This window comes from Mus musculus, chromosome 5, assembly GCF_000001635.26.
Source record: "Mus musculus strain C57BL/6J chromosome 5, GRCm38.p6 C57BL/6J".
Taxonomy (NCBI): domain Eukaryota; kingdom Metazoa; phylum Chordata; class Mammalia; order Rodentia; family Muridae; genus Mus; species Mus musculus.
The window spans coordinates 102,543,965-102,568,236 of record NC_000071.6 but is presented as its reverse complement, the minus strand read 5'-3'; the positions used below and the strand labels follow the sequence as shown (position 1 = coordinate 102,568,236).

At 41.5% G+C, this 24,272-nt stretch overlaps 1 protein-coding gene across 5 annotated transcripts in view; it reads right to left on the bottom strand.

Annotated features, from left to right (window-relative positions):
* Nucleotides 1-24,272, bottom strand: part of Arhgap24 (Rho GTPase activating protein 24) — a 697,838-nt gene that overhangs the window by 336,799 nt on the left and 336,767 nt on the right. For 4 of the 5 annotated variants that reach the window (XM_006534888.2, NM_029270.2, XM_006534887.3 and 1 more), the window contains one exon: nucleotides 15,918-16,111. The exons of the other annotated variant lie outside the window; for it this stretch is intronic. In XM_006534888.2, coding sequence (XP_006534951.1) covers nucleotides 15,918-16,091 — 174 coding nt within the window. In that variant the 5' untranslated portion in view covers nucleotides 16,092-16,111. The remainder of the gene's footprint in view (nucleotides 1-15,917; nucleotides 16,112-24,272) is intronic. 5 annotated transcript variants of the gene reach the window in all.

The window sequence follows — 24,272 nt, the reverse complement described above, 5'->3', positions numbered from 1 at the left end:
TTTCTTCCTGAAGGGCAATGTTCAGTAGTCAAAAGAAACATTTGAACTTGGTTTAAAGGCTCACACAACACAAGCAAGGATGAAGTATGAAGAAATTCATGATTCAAGGCTAGCCCAAGCTACAGGGAAAGATCTCTCACATAAACAAAACAACGAACAACAACAACAAAAAGTAGAATCTTTGGTTGTAAACTCGTATTTTAAATTAACTTTCAAGCCAAGCATCTTTAACATTGAATTGATTATACTAGTAGCCTATCAACTTTAGACTATTCCTATTCATAGATCATTTATTACTAGCTCATTGAAAAAATGTTATTAAATAATATATCTGTAAATTATTTGATTAACATTTTTTGTACTAATTATTTTATTTATTTACATTCCAAATGTGACCCCATTTCTGGTTCCCCTTCCCAGGGTCCTTCACCCCATTCCCACCCCCTCTGTCTCTGAGAGGGTGCTCGCTAACCCACCCACCCACCACCTCCCCCACCCCCACCCACCACACTCACCCACACTCACCACACCCCACAGCTTGCCTCGGTGCTCCTCAAGGTCTTACTATCCAATGCACACAAGGAAAGGGGGGGGCACTGATTTCCTAATTCAGTGGAAGAACTTTAAACTTAGAAGCAAATGCTATGTGCTCTGAAACTCAGTTCGAAATTAAACTGTGAATATCAACCCAGGTAAGCTTGGCTTGGCTCGTTAAAGAAAATAAATGGGGTTGGGAGAGAAGAAGGGAAGGAAAAGAAAATAAAGGCAGAAGGAAGGGAGGTGAGAGGGAATGGAGGAAGTCAATCTTTCCATTATAAACAAATTTAAAATCTCATTTACACTTAATAGTCATTTGCTAAACATTAGTATCACTGTCCTAGCAATTCACTGTCTTGAAATTATATATCAAGAGTTTATTTAGGAGTAAATTTTCAACTCTAAAACAGAAAAATTACTCAATTAATTTGAAGAGTGCATATCATCGTGCTGGGCGAGCAAAGGCATGTCTTGGTGTAGAAAGGGGCAGAAATGCCTCTGAGAAACGCCCTGTCTTCGGTGCTCACAGCTCTGAGGGAAAGGTGCCTAAAATGAAACCACACTCTGTTTTTAATTTTTTTTTAGCCCATGTTGAAAATGTTCAACATACAGAATTAGAATATGCTGTATATTTCTTAAAATATTTTGATGACAGATGTCTCAAATGAGTACCACGGAGAAATCACAAAAATACAAACCTCATGTCTTACCCTTTACCATTGCTGTAAAAGGGGTGAAATTTTTTGTGACAAAACTGACTAGGAAAGTATGTTGAACTGGCTTCCCTGAGGCATACACAGCCTCCACTCTGACCAACTCTAGTCTCTAGCCAAAAATAACGTACTAGGGACATCCCAGGAGGCATCTCAAATGAAAGGATCAAGAGGCAGTTTGATGTTAAAAAGTGAAGGAAATTGAAGGTTTATATATCTCTGACTAGAGGGACAGACGATATTGACAGGAACCAGATTCACTGGTTAGGGACTTTGCAAATATGGTCTCATCACGGTACAGAGAATTTGTTCAAACAATCAATTAAAAGCATAATAGTTCATTTCTGAGAGCTGAGAAAATACCACAGTGGGTCAAGAGCAAGTGTGAGAACCTGAATTCCATCCAAAAGGGGAGCATGGCAACATATGTGTGTAACCCATGTACAGTAAGTACAGTGGAGGCACAGAGTGGGACCTCTGCAGCTTGGTGGACAGCCAAGCTAGATAGAATGGCAAACCCTAATTCAGGGAAAGTTGCCATCTCAAAACATAAAGTGGGGAACAACTGTGCAAGACCTTTAGCATCCACAAGTGAGAGTTCATGTGCTTGCACACACACACACACACACACACACACACACACACAGACACACACATACTCATACACACACATTCATGCACACACACATTCATGCACACATACACATTCAAGCACACACATATTCATACATATACTCATATACACACATACTCATACACACACACACACACACACACTTTTGCCTATACAAACTTACCAGCACTACACTGTCCTCTTCTTGGGTATTTGCAGTCTCTTGTGTTTGTATTAGAAGGCTCACAGACCCCATGGATTAGTAATAGAAGGTGTAAGTCCAGAGCTACAATTTTCACCCTACTAGAATTCAGTTCAACCTTGTCTCACCCAGGATGAGAAAGCCATCCAGGTTTTACATATCAGGGCTAGTGATTCTGACCCTTCTGGACCACAGCTGCAGCTACTGTCCAACATAAGTCACCTGCAGGGACATTTCCACAGAAGTCACTGTGAGGAGGAAGCAGGAGGAGCTCGCAGGCTGCTCCTTACAAAATGATGGCTCCGAGGAACAGTGTGACTCCTTTCATAGACCTGCCTTCCACTGAACCCTCATCTTGCTGCTGACTTGGTTTAACAGTATCTTGGGGGCCTTTAAAAGAGACAATTCCATATATTTCTCCATTTTTAAATAATTGTCAACATCAAATTAGAAATGCTATGGATCAGAACTGTTTTAAGGACAGCATCCTCAGAAGTCATTGTCTTCGAACTTTTTTTTCTGGGGTAGGGTTATACACTCAGCAGTGAAAAGAAAAGGTTGATGTTTGTGAAGCCAGAGAAATGCATTAAAATATTAGGGACATCTAATGTCCTGATGACTGACTTAAAGCTGTTTCAGATGTAAAAGGGGAGTCATTGTGGGAAGAGGGGAACCCTACCACAATGAAGCTCTTTTCTCCATTTCAGAGAATCTCACATCCCTGTTGTACAGGAGTTCATGACACTTCCATCAGTGGCAACGGACTGGGCACAGACAGTGCACTGTGCTATAGGTGAGGACCCCTGGGATCAAGTCACAGTTGTACAGGACAGGAAAGAACATACAACACGGTAAGGCTATCAAGCACATGGTTACACGGTTCAGGCACAGTGCACAGGAGAGGCTCCTGATTTTCACACCTGTTCTCTGGAGTGGGCAGAGAAGGAAAGAGGGGGTGAGGGGCAGGAAACATGATTTTCCTTTTTTTTCCCCTTTAATTAAATGAACAAAAACTATTACATTTAAGAACAGCACAAGGCATTCAGTAGGCAGGAAGTGTCATTGGCACAGAATTAAAAAACACCAGAAAACTACTGTGGAGATATCATCTGTGTGTGTCTGTGTGTGTGTGTGTGTGTGTGTGTGTGTGTGTGTGTGTGTGCATGCCTCACATTAAATGAATGGCTGACTGGATGTGTCCCAGAAACAGGAAGGTCTGAGCGAGAATCCCCAGCTAGTACAGTCACTTAATCCATAAGTGAGGTTGTTTCCTGGGCCATGCTAGTCCCTAAACCCAGAGGGCTTTCCCGCTTCTCCTGTGACAGCCTCTTCATTCTTCAAGCCTATTTACACAGAACTGACGTTTGCTCTTATCTGAATATCTATCTACCATCATCAACATCACATCCTTATCTAGTTAGTCTCTGTAGTACCTGTTTTGACTCCATGCAAGGCCATTGCTCTCATTACAACAGAGCTTCACAAAACAGTATGGCTCACTTTATAATAAGTCAATGCCTAGCCAAGACCCACCTGCATAAAAATGTGTTTGTGAACATACAGATAAGGAAGGCAAATGGGTCCAGTCCTAGAGAGTCTGTGCGAGTACAACTGTATCTCGTCTGTTAAAACACCACTTGGCTTTCTCACTCTTTGTCAAATTTCACTAATATATATACTTCTGAAAGGCAAAACAAGCTCTCGCTGACTCTAAAAGGAAACCTAAAATATTTTATGCTAATAAAATAAATGTCACTATAAAACGGGAACTAATTTATAAGCTTATGCTAATAAGCTAAAATCTAATAAAATTTGAGTTTTCAGCCCTCACATGACCTGCCCGATGGCGATTAAGATAATGATCACCAACTCCAGCATGGGAGCACTTACACCAAACCCTCCCTCTTGCTTAACCCCATTCCAGGTGCTGCAAACCTTTGTTTAGAGGCTCCCATGTGCTGACACAATTTGGCCTTCTCTTTCAGGGAATGCAATACCTTCTGTTCTAAAGAAACCTTTGTTCTTCTATTAAAGAAATCAAGAACTAACTCGTGTTGCCAGTGTGACTAAGGGCAATTGATTACAACTATCAGAAACACGAGCCAGTTCTTGATTATGTAATAGTTACACAAATATTTTCTTATGATAAAGTTTTTGTTGCTTCTAATTTTTGTTTTGTTTTGTTTTGTTTTGGTTTGGTTTGGTTTGGTTTGGTTTTTGAGACAGGATCCCATGTTGTAGACTTAGAGGCCCTGTAACTCCCTATGTAGATAAAGTTGAATCTCTGCCACCAGAGTAATGGGATTAAAGATGTGCCCCCTACCAGCTTGTTTGTTTTATAATTTTAAATTTGTTTTTAAGTTCTGAGAGGTACGTCAGCAACCTTCCATTTTTGAGAAAAAGAAGCATCTTAGATAGTGGCCCTTTCTTTCTTCAGCCCTTTCAACAGGGGACCTAGATTGGAAACTCTGACCCAAACCACAATTTAGTGTTAGCTGTTATGCAAATATAAATAGGTCTCAGCCTTATTAATCAAGAGAATCCTCTATGTGGAAGTAAACTTCAAAGACTCTTCTATTATATAATAGATTTGGAACAACTGAAATTCAGGCTCCCTTCTAGTTAAGCTACAGGGAACGGAATTCTGCTAAGACAAAATTATAGTGCCAACTGGCAGAGACCAAAGAAATAGTTAAGATTCAGTCGCCCAATCAACTTCACTATAAGGCTAATCATCTTTACTTCCTGGTTCAGGCTTTGCACCAACGTCCTATATAGACATTTAATTTTAATTAAATGGTAACCAATTAATTTTCCCTATCTAAGATGATTATGAGTGGTTTTTACACTACAGTATCTTGGTTCCTTTATTTGCACTCAGAGCCCAAATTCTAGCCATCCCCAATGCAACTTTTGCATATTGCATCAAGAACAAATTAGATGCAAAGGCTAAGGAGAGAAGTGACGTCTTTTCTTCTTGACACAAAGGTGGCAAAAGAGACCAGTGTTAGACAGGACACGTAGTTACTGGGATCTGTCACCAGAACAGTGCCCAGTGAGAAAGCTAGCTCTCCAACACTCCACACAAAAGCAGTCAGTGCCTTGTCTATATGAAGAAGGAATAAGAGTCCTAGAGGAAAGGCGCCCACACCTCAGCTCTTCCATGGGAAGAACTGCATTGACGCCTCCCACTCCTGGTGAACATGTCTGACTCTGCCCCAATGTTAACCTCTTGGCTGTGCTCAAGTCCCCCAGCTTTTTCTTCTAATCCCAACCCTGTAATGGAAATACAGTTTGGGAGAGTGCCTTGGCCACATTTCTCAGAGTCCTTTCTAGGACTACACCTACATAAAATCCCATTCCATTGCCCTCACAAAAGTAGATGGGGGGTGGGGGTGGGATAGACCTCACATTGTGTCTCTGTCTCAGGTTAATTAGAAAACCAATGACATACATCTCAATGAGCTGTGTCCCTTTCATCTCCAGGAACTCATTTGCAGACATCAGCTGCAGGCCAGTCTTCTCTTGTGCACACATCCATCACATATGCTTTGTTCCACAAACCCTTAGCCCTGTATGAACTGTAAAGGCAGCCAGAAATGAGACCCAGACTCCTGTTAGTATGAACGGATAGGGATGTCATAAGGCAAAACAACGCAAACAAAAGTTCTCTATGACTACGAATGCATGCAGAGACACCACAGATTCGTTCAGTGACTCCCAAAACTCTGTGTTATCTTTGAGTAGATGTGCTGGATCCGGCATACTCTTCATAAGCCAGCAACCCATCTCATGAACTCTCTCAGTCCATACAAGAATTAGGGGTTGCTAACATGCTGCGCTTAGTTGGTATGACACCTTTCATTTATGATCATTATTTTTAAAACAGGGTTCTTCAACAGGCCTTACTGGACGCTGCATTTATACTTTCCAAACCTGATATCTGGCTCCCTCCTTCTCTTTCATAGTCTCACGAGTGCATCGACTCAGAAGCCTCTTGGCATGAGATGAGCCCAGCTCACCTCCCCATGCATCTCCAGAGGACTTCTACATGACTGACTTATTTTGTTTTAATTTTTACTTTTCTATCTGATCTTGCCAATATCTACAGAAAGAACCATGAGAACTGATGATCACCTGATAAGAACACAGAGCAACAGTTCACACTCAACGTCACTATTATATTCCTGGAGGAATCAGCCTGCAATGAGAGGTTTCCTTTAGAAGCCACCTCCAATGACAGATGGGACATATATATATATAAGAAACTGAAGAGCTGCTGAAGTTAGCTACTCTTTAAGATAACAAGGCTTATTGTTTTCATGCTGGAAACGTCCCTTAAGATTTGCTGATATGTTTCACAGTAAAAGTCTGGAACTTCCACAGACATCCAAATTTCAACGTTATTAAAACACCATCAATGCACGTGCCTCAGACTGAAAGTCGTTGGGTGCAGCATTGTGTGACCCATCTTCAATCTCAAATAGAAATGAAAAGACTGAGAAAAAAAAATACAAAACAAAATTTCCCTTCTTTACATCTCTGATGGAACATAGAGCCTTGTAAAGTGAAATTTCTCCTGAGCTGTCGACTAGAGAAACAGTAACCTAGAAAGACAGTCGGTGCAGTGTCTACAAATTATTCTCTCATTGGTTACACATCAGATGTGTCAAAAAGGTGTCAGTTCAATTCCCACGGATCCATAAATATTCAGATGGATGGAGTTATAAGCTTCCTGGACAGTGACATGAAGCTGTGGTCTCTATGGTCTCTACAGTGATTCGTCTGGACCTATTAAACTTTGAAATTGATTAATTGTTAGAACATCCAGTCTAAGATTTCTAACTCATCTCAAAAATCTCAGATAGAAAGACCTTCAGAGGGGGCAGCTTTGTTGGTTTTGTTGTTTTGTTTTGTTTTATTCCCCTTTTAAATATCCAAAGGCAGAACTAACCAGAAGAAAGCCAAAACTAAAATAAATACTGTCTCTTTAACAGTAACCACAGTAATTTAACCAGGGAGGCTTTAAGACTGACACTTAGAGACAAGCAATCATGACAGTATTTCTGCTGATGTCTAGAACTGCCTTCAGCAAGGCTGATTCAAAATTTAGCTAATTGAGGATATTTACAAAATCTATGTGGGTAGAGAATGAAAATATTACTCACTCCCCTGAAAGGCAGAGGGCCCAATTTCCAAACGTCTGTGGATAGTACTGTGCAAGTTTTACAGACAAGGTTTGAGAAATGATCTTTCTGCAAGAATCATAATCGTTTAATTTTTAGAAAACAAGATCAGCGTTGATATTGAGCAAAACCTAAAGAAAATTGGGAGTGAATATTAACTCTGAAGCCAATGAAACTTCATCTTTGCACGGAACCGAGGGAATGCAGAAGGAGCAGAGGGATAAGCTGACACACATCATTAATGAGAACGGTGTGCCTTCGGCCCCCACAGCAATATCATTTACAAAAGCAGGAGGGACTTGCAAAACATTTCCTTTCAAATCTGGGGGAAAATACAATTCATGGCGTCAGAAAACAATATCTAGGAAAACAAATTTCAAAATAGAGAGTGAAACTTGGCCCTGCCAGGCTGCCTGAACAATGCACTAGCATCTCACTTGCTGATGTTCTGGTGTCCCTGTCAGCTCTGTCGAAAGCTATGAATATTAAACACCCCAGCTAACTAAGGGCAAGGCTGATTTATTCAAGCAGTGCTGCACACTTCAAGCTAGGCCAGGATGACAGCATCCTGAACAAACATGTAGACCCATGAGCCCAGAACTCCAGCCTCGGATTAAGCCAAGGAATATTCTACAAAAAGATCGACTCTGCTGATCTCTTCCGGTAACTATGGCATAGGAAAGAATGGCGAGTTAAAAGGAAAAAAAAAAACAGCAAAAAATAAAATAAATTTGATAAGTAGTACAATATATTCAGTATCTTAAAATTTTTAAAAATGAAAAATTGTACAGGAGCCTAAAGTACGGGGCATGGTCCATTAATGGAATGTTATTTCAAGTTAATCATAAGATAGATTTGACAAACCAAACGATAGTTATTTAGTTCATAAGAAAATGATGCCCCCACTTATTTTGGAGGATAAAACTCAAACATATTTTATCTATGACTAATAACTTTTAAAATCTAAAAGTATCACATGATCATTGTGAGTATAATACTGAATAGGATTTATACTTTATGCTAAACTATTTTCTTGACTCTAAAATCAGAAATAGCAAGGTTCTGAGAGTCCCACAAGTTTAAGAGATACCAGAATGGAATCTAATCTAGTGCCACACCACTGCCAGAGCCAGCCTCAGCCTACACACACCAAGGACAAAACAAGCAGAGAATTGATCATTGGAGCTAGGAAGCACCACTAGCACCAGGGAGTATCTGTAACTTGTATCTCAGCCAGTCACGTGCTTAGGATGTTTGCCCTGTACCTGAGACATAGATGGGAGAATTAGTGCAGGAAAGTAAGGAACAGAAAGTTCCAGCACCATCGTATTCCAGCAAGGGAGTGTAACAATGAGAAGTAGGCCCTTTGGTCATGGCATCCTAGAAGCCAGAAGGCGGAGGGTATACTTGCCATATCAGAGCTAGAAGGTAGAACAGAAAACCAGGCACAATATCATGCTCAGCTTCAGAGATGAAAGCATCTAGGATGTTGGTCACTAGCCACAAATCCAACAAAGCCAGGTAAGAGCCACAAAGCATGTGGCTCCGATATCCTATGCTCCTCCCCCTGCCAGCCCCAGTTTTAAGACTCCAAAGAGATGGTCTTCTCCCCTCTCCCTCATCCTCCCCCTCCCCCTCCCTCTTCCTCTCCTTTCTTCTCCTCTCCCTCTCATTCTCTGTCTTCTACCTACTTCCTTCTGTCTCTGTCTCTCTCTTACACTAACACAAACGCTCACAATATTCACATATATGTATACTCACACTCTTTCTTACATACAGACACACACACATGCATAGAGAACACACTCTTAAGCACTCACTCACATACATGTATACTCACACACATATGCACTGTGACACACTTTCTCTAACACACATGAGAGAGAGAGGGAGGGGAGAGAGAGAGAGAGAGAGAGAGAGAGAGAGAGAATAGCCTTCTTTCTATAAAACAGAAACCCCATCAACAACAAGCTGGTAAAACAGGCATATGCTGGAGTGGATACGAAGGGACATAGATGAACTTTAAACTGAATAAGAGGCTTGAATTTTAGATTAAAATTTAACAATTAAAAATGACCAGTGTGGTTCCTCAGACTTGGACATAATTAACATATGACAGCAACTCTTCTCCTAAAATAAATTAAATCATATGCTCACATACCAAAAAAAAAAGCTGTATGTAAATGTTCATAAAAGCATTATTCATAATAGCTAAGAAGAAAAACAGACCCATCACCTGTCATACCAACTAAAGCGTGGTGTGGTGACCCAAGAGCACATTCTCAGGCAACAAAACAATCAATATACCCTACGACGTGGACGAGACTCAAAGTAAAGGGCATAGCATCCAGCAAGAGCCAAAGCACAAGGGGAAGACCTGCAGCCTTAGGGTTTTCTCCGCATACACAAAAAGTAAACAAACTGCTTTAAAATTTACAACTTATGTAATTGACATTGATTAACAGTTCCTAGGTTAAGGAACAGGCAGCATTCGTTTTAGGAAAATGGATGGGGGCTGGATTTAGATGGGATAAAGCTAAAGCTAGCAGAACAACTGGCAACAGAAGCCTCGATGAGAAATTACAAATGGCTGTGAAATGCCGGGAGAAAATCAGCCCCCCAAAATAAAACTGTTCCGAGGAAACCGCCACGCTCACACTTCCTGCTCTTACTTCTGTCTCAGCCAGGGGCACATGGAAAGTGCTAAAGTCTCTGCTAAAGAGGCACCGAAAACATGGATGGCTGAGCTCCGTGTGCTGACTTGTATCATGGGCATGAGAGCTTTCAGATGCCGAGGGATCCGACTCCTGTAGCTTCCCTCCAGATTGGTGCTGATACATCTGTGCTATAGGGAACTAGGAAGCCAGGGCTTTGTTTCTCAGAAATTTTGAAAAGAGACTTCCTTAAGTCTTCTTGGATGCCATCAGAACCATGTTCAGCAACTCGGATGGAGCCCCAAAATGATCTAAAGCAGAGAGACAAGAGGAAAGTTGTGGCCGCTGCTTTTGCTGGAAGGGTTGCTGGGATGTCAGTGTGGGCAACACACGTTACAGATGAAACTAAGCCAGCTATTGCTTGGCAATTAGCACGGCCAGGGCCAAGAAACTCCTTGTGAAACTAAGATACACTGATCATCAAATTCTTCTTCTTCATTGTACAATTAATGAAGTGTGTACTATGGATTCTAACTACTCCTCTCTGTGTCAGAGTCCTCTGACTGTCAGAGAGGTTAGCAGTAATGGTGATGATGATGGGGTGGTGGTAATGATGATGGGGAGGGTGGTAATGATGATGGGGTGGTGGTGGTGGTGGTATCAGTAACCTAATGAGACTAGGTACTGGTTTACATCCTGAAACACTTCACACAGTCTGTAAGGTAGATATTTTATGGAAGACCATGACAAAGTATGACAAATAATAGCTTATCCAAAGCTGAGACCACTGGGTAAGCCTCATGTGAATCCAAATTTGAAAAAAACCAATTTACAGACTGTTAGGAGGAAGGAAAGCCTCATTCTCTGATCTTCTGCCTGTCTGTTTTAAGCTCAATGTCCCTGGCTGCTCCCATCAGGTGCCCCTCTACGCGACAGGCATTCTCAGTCCTCCTTCTGGAGCAATAGGCTCAAGTAAATCCTTTCTTCTCTAGTTTATATCTGGTTGTGGTGTTTAACACATCAACACAAAGTAACTACCATAGTGAACCACTGCATCTAAGTAAGGGTATGTGAGCAATCAGGAACTCGTGCACTCTGCTCCCCTACAAAGTAACCTTTTTGTATCCCTTCCTGGACTGCTTGAGGGGAAAGGGCGCCATGTTGAATTTGGAAACAAAAGTTAAAAAGTGCAAAAGACCTGGCAGCCCGACCATCTAAAGTGCTTCTTGAAGCAGATTTCTCTCACTTGCTCAGACACACACACACACACACACACACACACACACACACACAACCTGTACATTCTGTTTCCTATAGAATGTCTGTAGCAACACTAGAAAACTCTGCATTGAGTTTAGAAGTGAACAATAACATGAATAGCTTGGATATTATCTGATATCCAATATCAGACTCCCATATGGACAGTCGGTGCTGCTTTTCTGTTTATGAAGTGTGAGCACATCATGAAATCACCCATGTAAATTCTCTTGCCACTTCTCCGCTGCTCAGCCCTTGGGCTAAGACCATGTGTGCAGTAGTCTCCTTTACTCGTCATAGTAACTGCACGAGTGAGGTGATCGGATCTCAGTGGACAAACAAGCACACTAAAACTCAAGCTACCTAGGCATTTTCCCAATGTGTCATGATCTGTCAGCAGATAGCTAAAGTTCAGCACAAAGAATTTTACTCCAAAGTCTTTTTGCCTGACATAAAAAACACTACACTTATTTTGTGCATAGAGGTAAGCAATGAGAAATTACTGAACTATGGAATGAAATTATTTGAATTAATCACATTTCTTATCTCTTGAGAAATGACTTCTATGAAATCCCAAAGAACCCCTAAAACCCCGTGAAGGCACGCAGTACTGTTCTGCATCTCCTTAAATCCTGAATGCCTCAGATACCACGCACAGGTCTCTTGTCTGTCTTAGATTTAGAGTGAAATTCGTTTCTTACATTCGCAGCATCACTTTAAACACTTAGCTGTGCCTGTGGCTTCTTTGGATTCCTATCTTGTAACTGGGAACAGCAAGTGCCTGAGAGGTTTCTAGATTTCATGAACTTATGAGTTTCATTAAGTATAAAATTAGACCTTGCTCTTTAATCAACAATCAATTCTGCACATTTGGAGGTCAGCCCTCAGGTTACAACACAGCAGTGCCTTGTACTCTGAGTTAGGACAATCCATTGTGATCCAATATAATGTCGTCTTCATTGGACCCAGCAAAAAACATTCCCCACACATGCGGATCAATATCTGTGGTGGAAAGTCTAAACTATATTAATTGGGTGGCCGCCTGTCTGGCTTTTGGCCATTTTCTCAGAAGTTTCACACTAGATTCTAAAAATCGATGCTTCCTGCTGCCCTCCTAGCATAGAAGTGTGTTGGGGGAATTCACCAGCATGGCCCAAGGCAAAACTTAGCTTTTATTTAAGTTATAGAATACTTCAAGAAGTAAGACAGATTGCCCCATAGGATCTTTAGCATACCCATGGCATTGCCTCTTTTAGAAATAGCAATACCCAAGTCAAATAGCTACAACTAAAGCTGTTGATCATTTTTAAATATTCTTCTGTATATTAGTATTTTGCCTGCATTTATGTATGTATCCCAAATGTATGTCTGGTTACCTTGGACCCAGAGTTACCGTTGTGACCTGCCATGTGGGTGTTAGAAACTGAACCTGGGCCCTTTAAAAAAAAGCAACAAGTGCTCCTTCCCACTGACTCGTCTCTCTTAGCTATGTCATAATCACTAATGAAAGATGGACAAGTGAATATTTTCATGACCTTGGTTTAAATTTGACTAAAACATCCTCAAAAAACATAATTGATCCAAAGCTTAGGAGTGTGTGGTGAGGGAAAAAATATTTTTGTAATCTTTTGCATAGTTTTTCAACTTCTTCTCTCTATATAAATATCACTGTATTGTAAGATTAAACATCAAAATAGGAAATAAATCTGAAAATATGGAAAAATAGAGCTATATAAAATGCTGATAGCATCAGTCTATGCATGACAAAGTGGTAGGTTCATAAATACCCACGTGGATCACTTTTCTGTATTTCTCCCCCAGAAACAACCAAACTCGGCGGTAGAGTTTTCAGTTGTCTGTGAATAAAGTTTGTCCCTGCATTAGAGCATTCATTCGTCACCAGCTAGGTCTCAATAGTTTCACCCTAATGAACTAAAATTGTAAGGTTCATTATCCACTTCAAGAAAAAGAACATGTAATAAAAGGTATTTAGTTTCGTGTATTTTTACATTGAATAGGTAAGTTATTACTTTTGAGATAAGATTCTATCATACTGCCAGAAAACCATAGTTATGGCTGTTAGGGTGTTGTCAGTCACATGTAGAAAATGGTGAAGTTGAAGCAAATTCACTTTCTACTCAAGAAGGAAACACAGGAGAAGTGGTACTGAGAATTCTGAAGTCCTCCAACTTGGACAGGTGGTTGGGCGTCTGGGAAGCCATGAGAGATGAGTGTGGAGAATGATGCTAAATCCACCTAATCAGGACTGTGATACAATAAATCAGATGCGCATCAAGTTCTGAGAGAGATGAAAGTAGAAGACATGGACGGAAGATAAACCTAATTGGGAGAGTTATGTCATTAACAGGCTGTCAACCTATTAGGAAATGGCTGTCAGAATTCCTTTCTAAGAGAGTGTGGCACAGGATTGGGCGGTTTGTCTAAAAATTGCTTCCCACCATTCAGAGGGAGATCCAATCTCTGTGTAGAGGACAGAATCGTTTGCACATGACCCCGTGTCTCTCTCTCTCTAAATCTCTTGCCCTCTCTCCACACTTACAAACATGGAGCTTCTACTGTCTGAGTGTGAAATGTCCCCACAAACCAAGAATGGTGGTGTATGCCTGTAATGTGGGAACTTAAGACAAGGGAATGCCAAGTCATAATCATCCATGATGACACAATAAGTTCAAGGTCAGGGTGGGCATCATAAAATGCTGACTAAAATAGTCTACAATAGAACAAAATAATATTCCCACAGATACATGGACTTGAAACTTGATCCACTCTTGTGTTGGAAGTCTGTGGAAAGCTTGGGTGTGGCTTACCTCACAGAAGGAGGTTGTTGAGGGCAGACCTTGATGGTAACATCACTTCTGGGTCCTGTCTGAGCTCTTTGCTTCCTGTCTGCCTATAGGGTGAGACTAGACACCTGTTACCTCTAATACTATAAACTGGAGCTGGCCCCACCTCAGGACCTCCCACAATGATAGCCTATGCTCTTCAAAACTGGGAGGCAAAATGCATGAAGAACAAGGACATCTTGTTGGAAGCATTAAATTGAATATAAATAATCAAGAAACATTTCTGGCAAAAGGCCAGTCCAGAGAAAAATTGAGGATTAGTGGGAGAGCAAAGGCTAAGCTGAGGAGCAAGGAACTCTGGGATTTATACTTCTTGTCTAGCTGCTCATTAGCAGCATCCATTTGTTTAGTAAACATAGATGTACAAATACATAATTTTCCCAATTATAGCATCTGTAAAGATTTTCTTCATCTACATCTTTAAAGCCTATTGTAAATTTGGCCTGGAGATGCAAGTCTGTAATCCTAGCTACTTAGGAAGCTCAGGCAGGAGGATGACAGGTTCAAGGACTTCCTGAGTTACAGGGTAAACTCAAAGTCAGTATGGGCAACTTAGGAAACTGCATTTCAAATGTACATGTGTGTGCATGCGTGTGCATGTTTGTGTGTGTGTGCAAGAAAGTGAGAGAGAGAAGAAGGAGGAGGAGGAGGAGGAGGAAGAGGAAGAGGAAGAGGAAGAGGAATGTAGGTAACAAGAGGGATTGAGTGACCTGGAAATTTAGCTCAGTGGTAGAGCACCTGCCTATCAGGCAGAAGGCTATGGGTTCAATTAAAAACCAAAACCCGCCACAAGATTCTTCAATGCCATTTAGCCTTCATTCTTTCAAATAGGAGTACAATTCTGAGTTGAGAAAATTAATTAATGTAGTAGAGAATAGGCCTGGCCCCACTCTTCAAAATACCATAGAGGTTGTCCAGCCTCAAGTGGTCATCTCTAAACATGTGTAGATACAAGCAGTACCAGTAGGTGTGTATATGTGTGTGTGTATAGATAGATAGATAGATAGATAGATAGATAAGATAGGTATATAAACAATAAGTATTTTATGAGAGTAATGTAAATCATAACTCTGGTAAATACTCAAAAGCTAATAGCAATCTTAAATAAGTGGTGTTTAAAGCATGAACTTACAGTGGTTTTATGTCATTGAATTACAAGAATGAGAGTCCTGTGAAATCATCATGCTTTGTGAACTTGAAACAGTAAAACAGAGTTCTGACTTAAATTCGTAGTTAAGACCTTGAATTTTGAACTCTGAACATGAGAAGAAGTAGCCTCAAGAACAAGCTATGTCTTCTCTCATGTCTATATCCCCTCGACATGGGCAAAGGAAAGGCACAGTAGTGAGGCCTCTCTTTGCATCTTTCCTTTGTTGATAAGCAGTGACCAGGGCTGAGAAAACTCAAGCACTTTTTCTTTTTCTTTTTCTTTTTTTGTTACAGCCTTGAAACTTGTGGCTAAGAACACAAGGAAATAAATGACCACTAAAACCACAGAGAACACAGAAACTGTCCCCAGAGGAGTGTGGCTATGTATGCAGTTTCCCTTAAAATATAGATTTTTCAACTTATTCCTAAGGGGGAGAAAGGAAAGAAAAACTGCCTTGGTTATGAGCTCTGTCCCCTAATAATAGATGCCCACTAATATTTTCTCATGAAGTAAAGTTGCCTGAGGGATTCAGACATTCTGTCCCTTCAAAATTAACATTGGACAACTGTAATTTGCCGCAGAGTCTCAATTAGCTAGTTCATCGTGTCCAAATATAAGCAAAGCATGGAGAAGAAGCAGACAAGATACCTGTGAACAGATACTGTGGGGAGGCAGAGACCCCTCAGCCACCATCAGCTTCTCGGATCCCTAAGGTCTGCAGGAATAACTTTTCCTACTTACCAAGGGCTTGGTTTCATCTTCATCTTTGAAATAATAAAGCTGATCCCCCTTAAGCACAAACCACCGGGTGTGCCAAGTCTTGACAAAGCCGCCTTGCTTCCTCAGCCACCCACACTTGGTGTTCTGCCGCCCTTGGCCTTGGGGGCTCTCTGTGGATTCACACCTTTCCTCCATTCTCAAGCTGATGGATTTTCCTATGTAGAAACAAAAGGAAAGAAGGAGGATAAGGTATTCTGTTGCCACTGTTCTTAAGGAGAGAGACAAACAGAGAGAGAGAGAGAGACAGGGAGACAGAGAAAGAAGGGATAAAAGGAGAAAAGGAAAGGAAGGGAAGGAGGGAGAAAGAAAGAGAGAAGGAGGAGAAGAAGGAAGAGGAGAAGGGAGTGAGAGAGGGAGGGAGGGAAGGAAGGACAGGAGAAAGGAAAGAAGGAAGGGAGGAAGGAAGGTGTGGGGAAGGAAGGGAAGGAGGGAGAGAGAAAAGGAGGAGGAAGAGGGGAAGAGAGGGAAGGAAGGAAGGAAGGAAAGAAGAGAGAGGGAGAGAGGAAAATAGAGAGAAGAAAGGAAGGAGGGGAAGGGAAGGAAGATGAAGGAAGAAAAGAAGGAAGAGTCACAGGAGGGATGAAACATGTATATTAACTCACTGGCTGGATTTCTGGAAACTACCCACATATCTGCCAAGGGTATGCCCACAGGGAGAGAGGATCGTGTACTTGCCTGCTTTCTTAAGGGAGCTGGGAGCTAAGGACCCTTTCTTCCTGAGTAGAGTTGCAGAATGGGACATTTCTGGAGGATCAGGCAATTAAAACCAAGTACTCAGCATCTGGGCTCATGTGCCTCCTGTGCAGTGCTGAAGTCCTGCGTGTGCAGGCCTGGCTTGTGGTTACCTGAGCTAGCACTATTCCCACACATGTTAAAGCTTAAGGGCACTATTTTTAAAACGTCAGTGGAAGACGTTTGTTTTGCACATGTGTAAATCTCTTAAGATGTTCCTCTCTGCTTCCTCCAGAGTTTCAACCAGCGGGTTTTCTCTGCTGAGGATCTGTGCAGCAGAGGATGCTTAGGAACAACAAGGAAACAAAACAAACCGAAAACAAAATGTAACAAGAACTTTCGTGGCTAGCTGAACTTCCTGTTCCCCACAGGCTCCCTCGAATCCAGGAATGAGGGAGTAGTTAAAATCCAGGACCCATTAAGCACCATTTCAGACTGTGTGCAAAGGAACTCAAGGGTCTCCACTCGATACAAAGCAAGATAATGAGCCACAGGCATGCAGAATCAGCAGCAGCCTTAGGAAGGCAAACTGCCATAGCAGAAACACAAGAGTGGGCAGGAGGTGGACAGGAGGTGAGCAGGAGGTGGGCAGGAAGTGAGCTTTTGCTGGCAAGCATCTGTCCATGGAAACAGCCCCCGGTAAACGTGGTAGAAATTTTATATATATTTATATATATGATACTTATGATATGTCATATGTATTATATCGTATAGTATTATTATATTATTAATTACATCTTATTTACATATCACATATTATTAATTACATATATTATTAATCACATAGTGTTTGAGCCAGCCTTTGTTCCTCTGTGTCTCTTCCCTGGAGGTAACTCCTCCAACAGCCCTTAGCTGGGCTCCTTAAGCTCTTTCGAGGTAATTCTACTTAGTTGCAGCAATGACTGCACCTGGGCTCTAATCTCTTTGTTTTGATCACTTCGGCCATCTTCCAGGTGCAGGCATCCTGACAGTCCCAACCTTTCCTTTGAGCTACTTTGTACTTCAGTTGGGTCACTGGCATATTCTCGAGCTCATTTGGTGTCTACACATACCCTTTTTGTGCTGGAATTCCATAGTTGCTATCTTCTCTCTGTGGTGCAAACTGACACCTTCCCCTCTAAGGGGCATTCCCATGGCAGAGACAGCTGACTGTAGGAACATTCTCTCCCTGTGCGTGCATGTATCTGCAGATTGGATCATGCCTGGTGTTTGATGTAAGTTTGTTGTTCCCAGAGGGCAGGGAACTTTCAACTCCTTTCTTCCACAGCACTTGACCTACTGTAATGAAGCAGGTGAGCTCCATTCTACTTAAACAGTGTGTGTGTGTGTGTGTGTGTGTGTGTGTGTGTGTGTGTGTGTGTGTGTGTTAGTTTAAAGAGTATATTCATTTAGACCACTCTACATCATCTTTATTTTGTCTCCTTGTATTTAAATTATTCCAACATATACAATTCTTCAACATTTATTTTTTCCTTTGACCAAGCAACTTGTAAATTTACATAAGAGCATAAAATAAGCATTTTAACACACACACACACCTAGAATGTATTACAGCCAAGCAAATTCTTTCTTTGGAGCTCTTTTTATATTCCCTCTTAAATTCATGCATTTTATTAACTTTAAAAATACTGCCTCCAAAGATTTCCAAGGTAATTAGCAAGCTACCATCAATAATATAGAAATACATGCAGCCAATTCCCTTTGTGTCTACTCTTTCTGACTTAGTGGAAAATGTGTGCGTGTGCCTTAGAACAATGCTTTATGACCCTTCTTGCAACAGTTGCTTATACATTTGGCTAAAGCCAGGGCAAGTGCAGAGCCCACCGAACTCCTGGAAAAGCTAACAGCTAATTTCATGACTTCATAATACATCATCTCAGCAATGCTAATTACATTATTAAAACAAATGAAAATGATTTATTATAAGCCTGGGGGAAGAAGAATGCCTTCCCTATTGCTGTGTGGGAAAAACAAAACAAAACACAAACTCGAGTCCTACAAAAATAACCAAGGTGTTTGTGGAGAAGTTGAAACATGTGGAGAAAAAGAGCCAAGTCCTCTCTTCATCTCTAAAATAAAGAGGAAGAGCTCGGTCATTTCTATCTATCAGTCCTCCTAGTGCCCTACAGTGTAGCATCTCTACAGTTCTGTAGCTGTAGAGCATCAGATATCAGCTATCCTCATACCTGGTGAAGCATCCAAAAGTCAGTGTGAGATGAAGTGATTCATGTTGCATTAGGGTCTTGTGCTGGGTGTCTAACGGTGACATTATCTCCTTTCAAAACCTGATGTTCTCAAATCTGATCATGGTACATGACACATTGATCACAAAATTGATCAGTGATACTCAATCCTCCCTCATCCCCAGATATCAAATATCTCCAAATTCGAAGGAGCAGAAGGCCCCATATCCTTCTAATTTGTCTACTGAGTTTCAATCATGCTGAAAGACATACTGAGAAGACAGTTCTCATGTTGCTGGTCTTGTTTGCTTCTATTGTAAATCAACACAGACACATGCTTACCAAACCTCATCCTTCCAAAAGCAGCTGAAGAAAGCTGTCAAACATTCACATCGAATAGGGACTCTATAGTCTATAGTTCAAACTTTTATTGACTTTGCACTATATATATTTTACAATCCAGTTTTCTCATGGTCCGTGGGCTCTGAGACTGTCAGCCTCCTATTAACTCTAGAGCCTGATGTCTGCTGCCTCTTCCAGTTCACTCACACACACACACACACACACACACACACACACACACACACTAACCACAGCAGTTTTGTTTGTTTGTTTGGTTTTGTTGAGGTTTTTTTTTGTTGTTGTTGTTGTTGTATTTTTTTTTTTTTTGTTAATTTGGAATTGCCCAACCTCATTTATGCCTGCAGTATTTACTTACATTGACCACTGTCCACAACGTCCTGCCTTTGGCTCTTGGCACAACCTTTCACCTGAATCTCAGTCTAAAATCCACCTCTTTCCATAGCTATCTAGAATGACTTTCGAATTAGTTCACTCTTTGTATTCTCCATTACCCAACTCTGACTCTTCACCTGCCTTCCTAACAGGTCCCTGAATTGCTAATTATCTTATGGATTATTTTATTTGTCAGTCAAGGGCAGACCTGTGGTACCAAACCACAGTCTGAAGTTTGAAGTCTTCCAGCTTCTGTCAACAGGAATTAAAGAAGTTCTTCTTTATAAATAATCTAGGCTCAAGAATTTTGATTCAGAAACTGAAAGCAAGCTAGTGTAATATGATTATATTTCTACCCTAACATTCCCATTCCCCCCCACATACACAAACAGATACACACTCTTATTCATATCAAGGCAGGTATATGAAGTCGGAGCAATACCTTAGATTTTTAGACAAGACTTTACAACCCCAAACCTCTCACATCTTTTCCTAAATTACTACACTGGCTTTCTGTCTACTCCTGGAATCCATTCTTACTGCAACAACATTATACATTCAATCCATGACAGCAGGATTTCCTTTTAGAAAACAGATCCAGTCATGGCATTGTAATGCTTGTGTTTTGCAAATGATTACTCATTTGCACTCAGAGGTAAATCCAAAACATCTGGCCTGGCCTAGAAAGGCCAGTATGATTCCCACCTACCTTTCCCTAAATGCTGTCCCATGACTTTGAATGGCCAGCTCCCTGCCCTCTCTGTCCTCCTCCCCTCCTTCTCATTCTCCCTCTCTTCTTCCTCCTCCTATCTCCCCTCTCCATTTCTTCCTCTTCCTCCTCCCCCTTCTCCTTCCCCTCTCTCTCCTTTTCCTCCTCCCCCTCTCCTTCTCCCTCTCTTCTTCCTCCTCCTATCTCCCCTCTCCATTTCTTCCTCTTCCTCCTCTCCCTCCTCCTTCCCCTCTCTCTCCTTTTCCTCCTCCCCTTCTCCTTCTCCCTATCTTCTTCCTCCCCATCCCCTCTCCTCCTCCTCCTCCTTCTCCTTCTCCTCCTCCTCCTCCTTCTCCCTATCTTCTTCCTCCCCATCCCCTCTCCTCCTCCTCCTTCTCCTTCTCCTCCTCCTCCTCCTCCTCCTCCTCCTCATCCTCCTCCTCCTCCTCCTCTGAGTTTCTACTTAAATGTCACGTGACCGCAGAGCATCCACTTGGGTGTGTTGCTCTTACTCTGCACCTCCACATCCACTGTACCTACTCTGCACCTCCACATCCACTGTACCTCATCTCAGTGCCCTATTTCACCTTTCCTAGTTTTGTCTTCGTCTCACTTGTTTATGTGTCTCCTGCCCACAAGTCAGCACCCAGTGTTGCTTCGATCCTAGTCAGCTATAGAACAGAGGGGCCAGGAAGCAGCTCTTAGATGCATAGCTGTGCGTTAATGCACAAACACTTCCTGAGACCCAAAACTGTCATAAAGCACGAACCTAGAAAATGGTAAAACTGAATCACATAGCTGAAGATTAGTACAAGAGTATGGACGCAGAGATGGCTTTGCAAATATGCTCACTTACCAACTAAAGTGCATAAAAAAAGATGTTAGACTTAGACTCTAGAAGCTGGTCTCACGGAGAAGATGATAACATGCTAACTAAGGAAAACTGAAGAGTGAAATAGTATTCTTTTGGGCCCCACTCCATCACACCATTTCTTTGTGTAATGAGCAAGTCAAAGAACAAGCAGTTGAGGCCTCATAATGGAGGCTGTGTCAGCACAGAGATGAATTCCAGGAGCCTAAACCTGTTTCAGAGAGCAGCCTTGTTACTTACAGTAACTAACACGGGCCGTGGGTCTTCATGCAATGCATGCTTCCTCACTTTTTGGAGTTCCTTGTTTCCAGTCTCCTAGGGCGCTTCTCTGGGACGCATACATCACCCAAACTAGACGCACCTCTCATGTGCTCCCACATCACCCCAGACAAAGCCTGTACCACTGGAGGTCATGTTCATGGATTGTGTTCCCTGGGTACACTACAGTAACTGGCGCTCGGTAAACACTCCAAGAGTAAATGAATAAATAGTAAGTTAACAGAGAATGAGAGAATCCGTCACTTGTGGCTGTAACTGGAATTCACCCCATAGCTTCAAGAATTCTGAGAGGGACTGAAGAGATGGCTCAGTGGTACTCAAGAGTACTTGCTGCTCTTGGAGAAGAAGACCAGGGTGTGGTTCCCAGAACCCTCACTACCACCTGTAACTACATTTCCAGAAGACCTGATGCCCTCTTTCTGGCCTGTGTGGGCAACCAGGCATGCATGACATACACAGGTATACATAGAAGCAAAACACTCCCACACATAAAGTTTTAAAAATATAAATAAATAATTAAATAAATACATAAATAAATGTCAAGAGCCTGTGCAAGAGTCCAGAACCATCCAAAGCTGCTAGATGCCAATGCAACACCACCACACCTAACTCTCCTGTCTGAACCTGACTCAAATGCAGTGGTTTAATGAGAAACTGACTTTTAGAAGTTATTGAGAAAACATAAATGACTATGTTTTTGCTGAATGCTATTCTTCCCTGATCATTGTGAATCATAAACTGCCCCTGAGAACATCTGTGAAGACAACGAGGAGGTTATGATAAAGTGCAGCCAGTAAGGACGAGAAGTTTGAAATGGGCGTCAATGGGGTGCACCTAGGGCCTCCAACACAGTAGTGCTGTTAATCCACAGCTTATTCCCAGGGGAAACACACAAAAGGACCTGTTGCTTGATTATTCAAAATTATATTGTTAAAAGTGTCAGAGGGTGAACATTTATAAAAATATATGTAAATGTTGGATCACACCATAAACTTCAATTTGCATCTTATGTTGTAATCTTCACATTTTCTGTAATTATTTTCATAAGAAATCAAATTGCTTAATCATGTGAAAATTATAAAAACATAAACTCTTCAGTATTTTTTTTTCTGTGTTTGTTCAATCCTGTGTATTTCCTGTTGTGGGTGTAACGTTTGTGGAGAGAACATGCTCCCTGGAAAGGAGGTTTTATTCAATTACTGAGGGAAACATTTTGATCCATATTAAGAAGTATTTTCTACCTTCCCATCACCACCTGAGCAATTAGTGAAAAAAAAAAAAAAACCCTTGAATTTCTCACAGCTGAGAACCTCAGTAGAAAGCAAATCAGATCAAGATGGCGGCTTTACTGATGATGGGGCTGAGAAACCATCGACAGATGCATGGTGGGTGACCTGCAGTCCTTCCAGCTCTTCACAGGCATTACTGATCACGTAGGTGCCATCCCAGATGTCCTCTCAACACAGAAACCTTACAGCAAGGAAAAGTAAATGTGCATTGAATATTTCTTCCTTTATGTTGATTAAACTGATGTGACTGGACTCTTCAAACAGCACCGAACATTTGATTTTATAAACATGACAACTTAGATGCTCCCAGGTTCTCCTAGACCTCTTGTCCAGCCATCTTTTATTTGGAAAAGCAATAGGCAGAAGGTTTTCCACATCTAAATCTAAGACGAAATGGGATTATACTACCAAAGTGAGAGCAACAGAGATAAAGGAGAAATCTGAATACAAGAGGGAGAAGGGAGGTGACATCCCAGGATTCTGAGAAAGACGCCAAGCCCTGCTCAGGGAACCATCTCTCTGGGCCTTCTCTCCTAAGACAGACCATCTTTGTGGCTGGGGTTTATAGAGTCCCTCCAACCTTGCTCCCCCATGGGTATATTTTAAGCTCACATAAAAGCTTTCATAAAGCAGCGATTTGATGTTGGAGAGCCCAACCTGGGAAAATCTAATGCTGTTGATCACACCACCATTCCAAGCCTCTCTGTGGGGCTATCCTTTTATTCAACCACACTTCCAAGAACAGACAAGTGGTCAACTTGACTGAGATAGCAATTTGTATTCAATGAGCTTTCAGGTTCCCCGTTCACATGGAAGCCTGAGGTACTTAATGATCTCCAATAAGGACTGCTCCTGCTTTGTCAATTAATCCTGTGGGCCGAGCACTGCTGGGCTTGCTCTATAAGGCCAGGAAAATTATTAGACTCCCTAAGTATATAAATCTAGACCTAATCACTGAACCTCAATTACTTGCACAGTGGTTCATCATGTGGAAGTACTGACAAGACAACTTTTTCATTAGAGTTTGAACAAGCTGGGGAAAAGATGTCAAAGTAGAAAGAGAGGGAAAAAAATGCTCCACTGCTAATCTACTTTCTCAAGACTATTCCTGTCGAAGTGGACTGTGATTTGTCAAATCGAGATATTTAATGAGATCTAATTATTCTCATAATTTGAACACACTTTAATACCTCAAAATCATTAATTTATGCCTTATTTTAGATAAGCCAGCAAGCTAGCTTTAATATAATGAGATATATTCAATTATCTTTCATTGAAAAGGAAAAGAATTAAAATGGGGTTGGCACCTTGCTGGTATGTATTTGTAATGTCCACAGCCTCTCCAAAGGTGATACTGTATCTCACACGCCATGTTGTTCTGATTGAGCCCAACCTTCCTGCAGTAGGACACACTAGCACCCAGTTACTCAGAGGCCCTGAGCTCTATAGGACTGTGACATCTTAAGCCTAGAAAGGGCACATGTAACTCACTCATGTCTCCTAGAGTCTTTTTTTTAT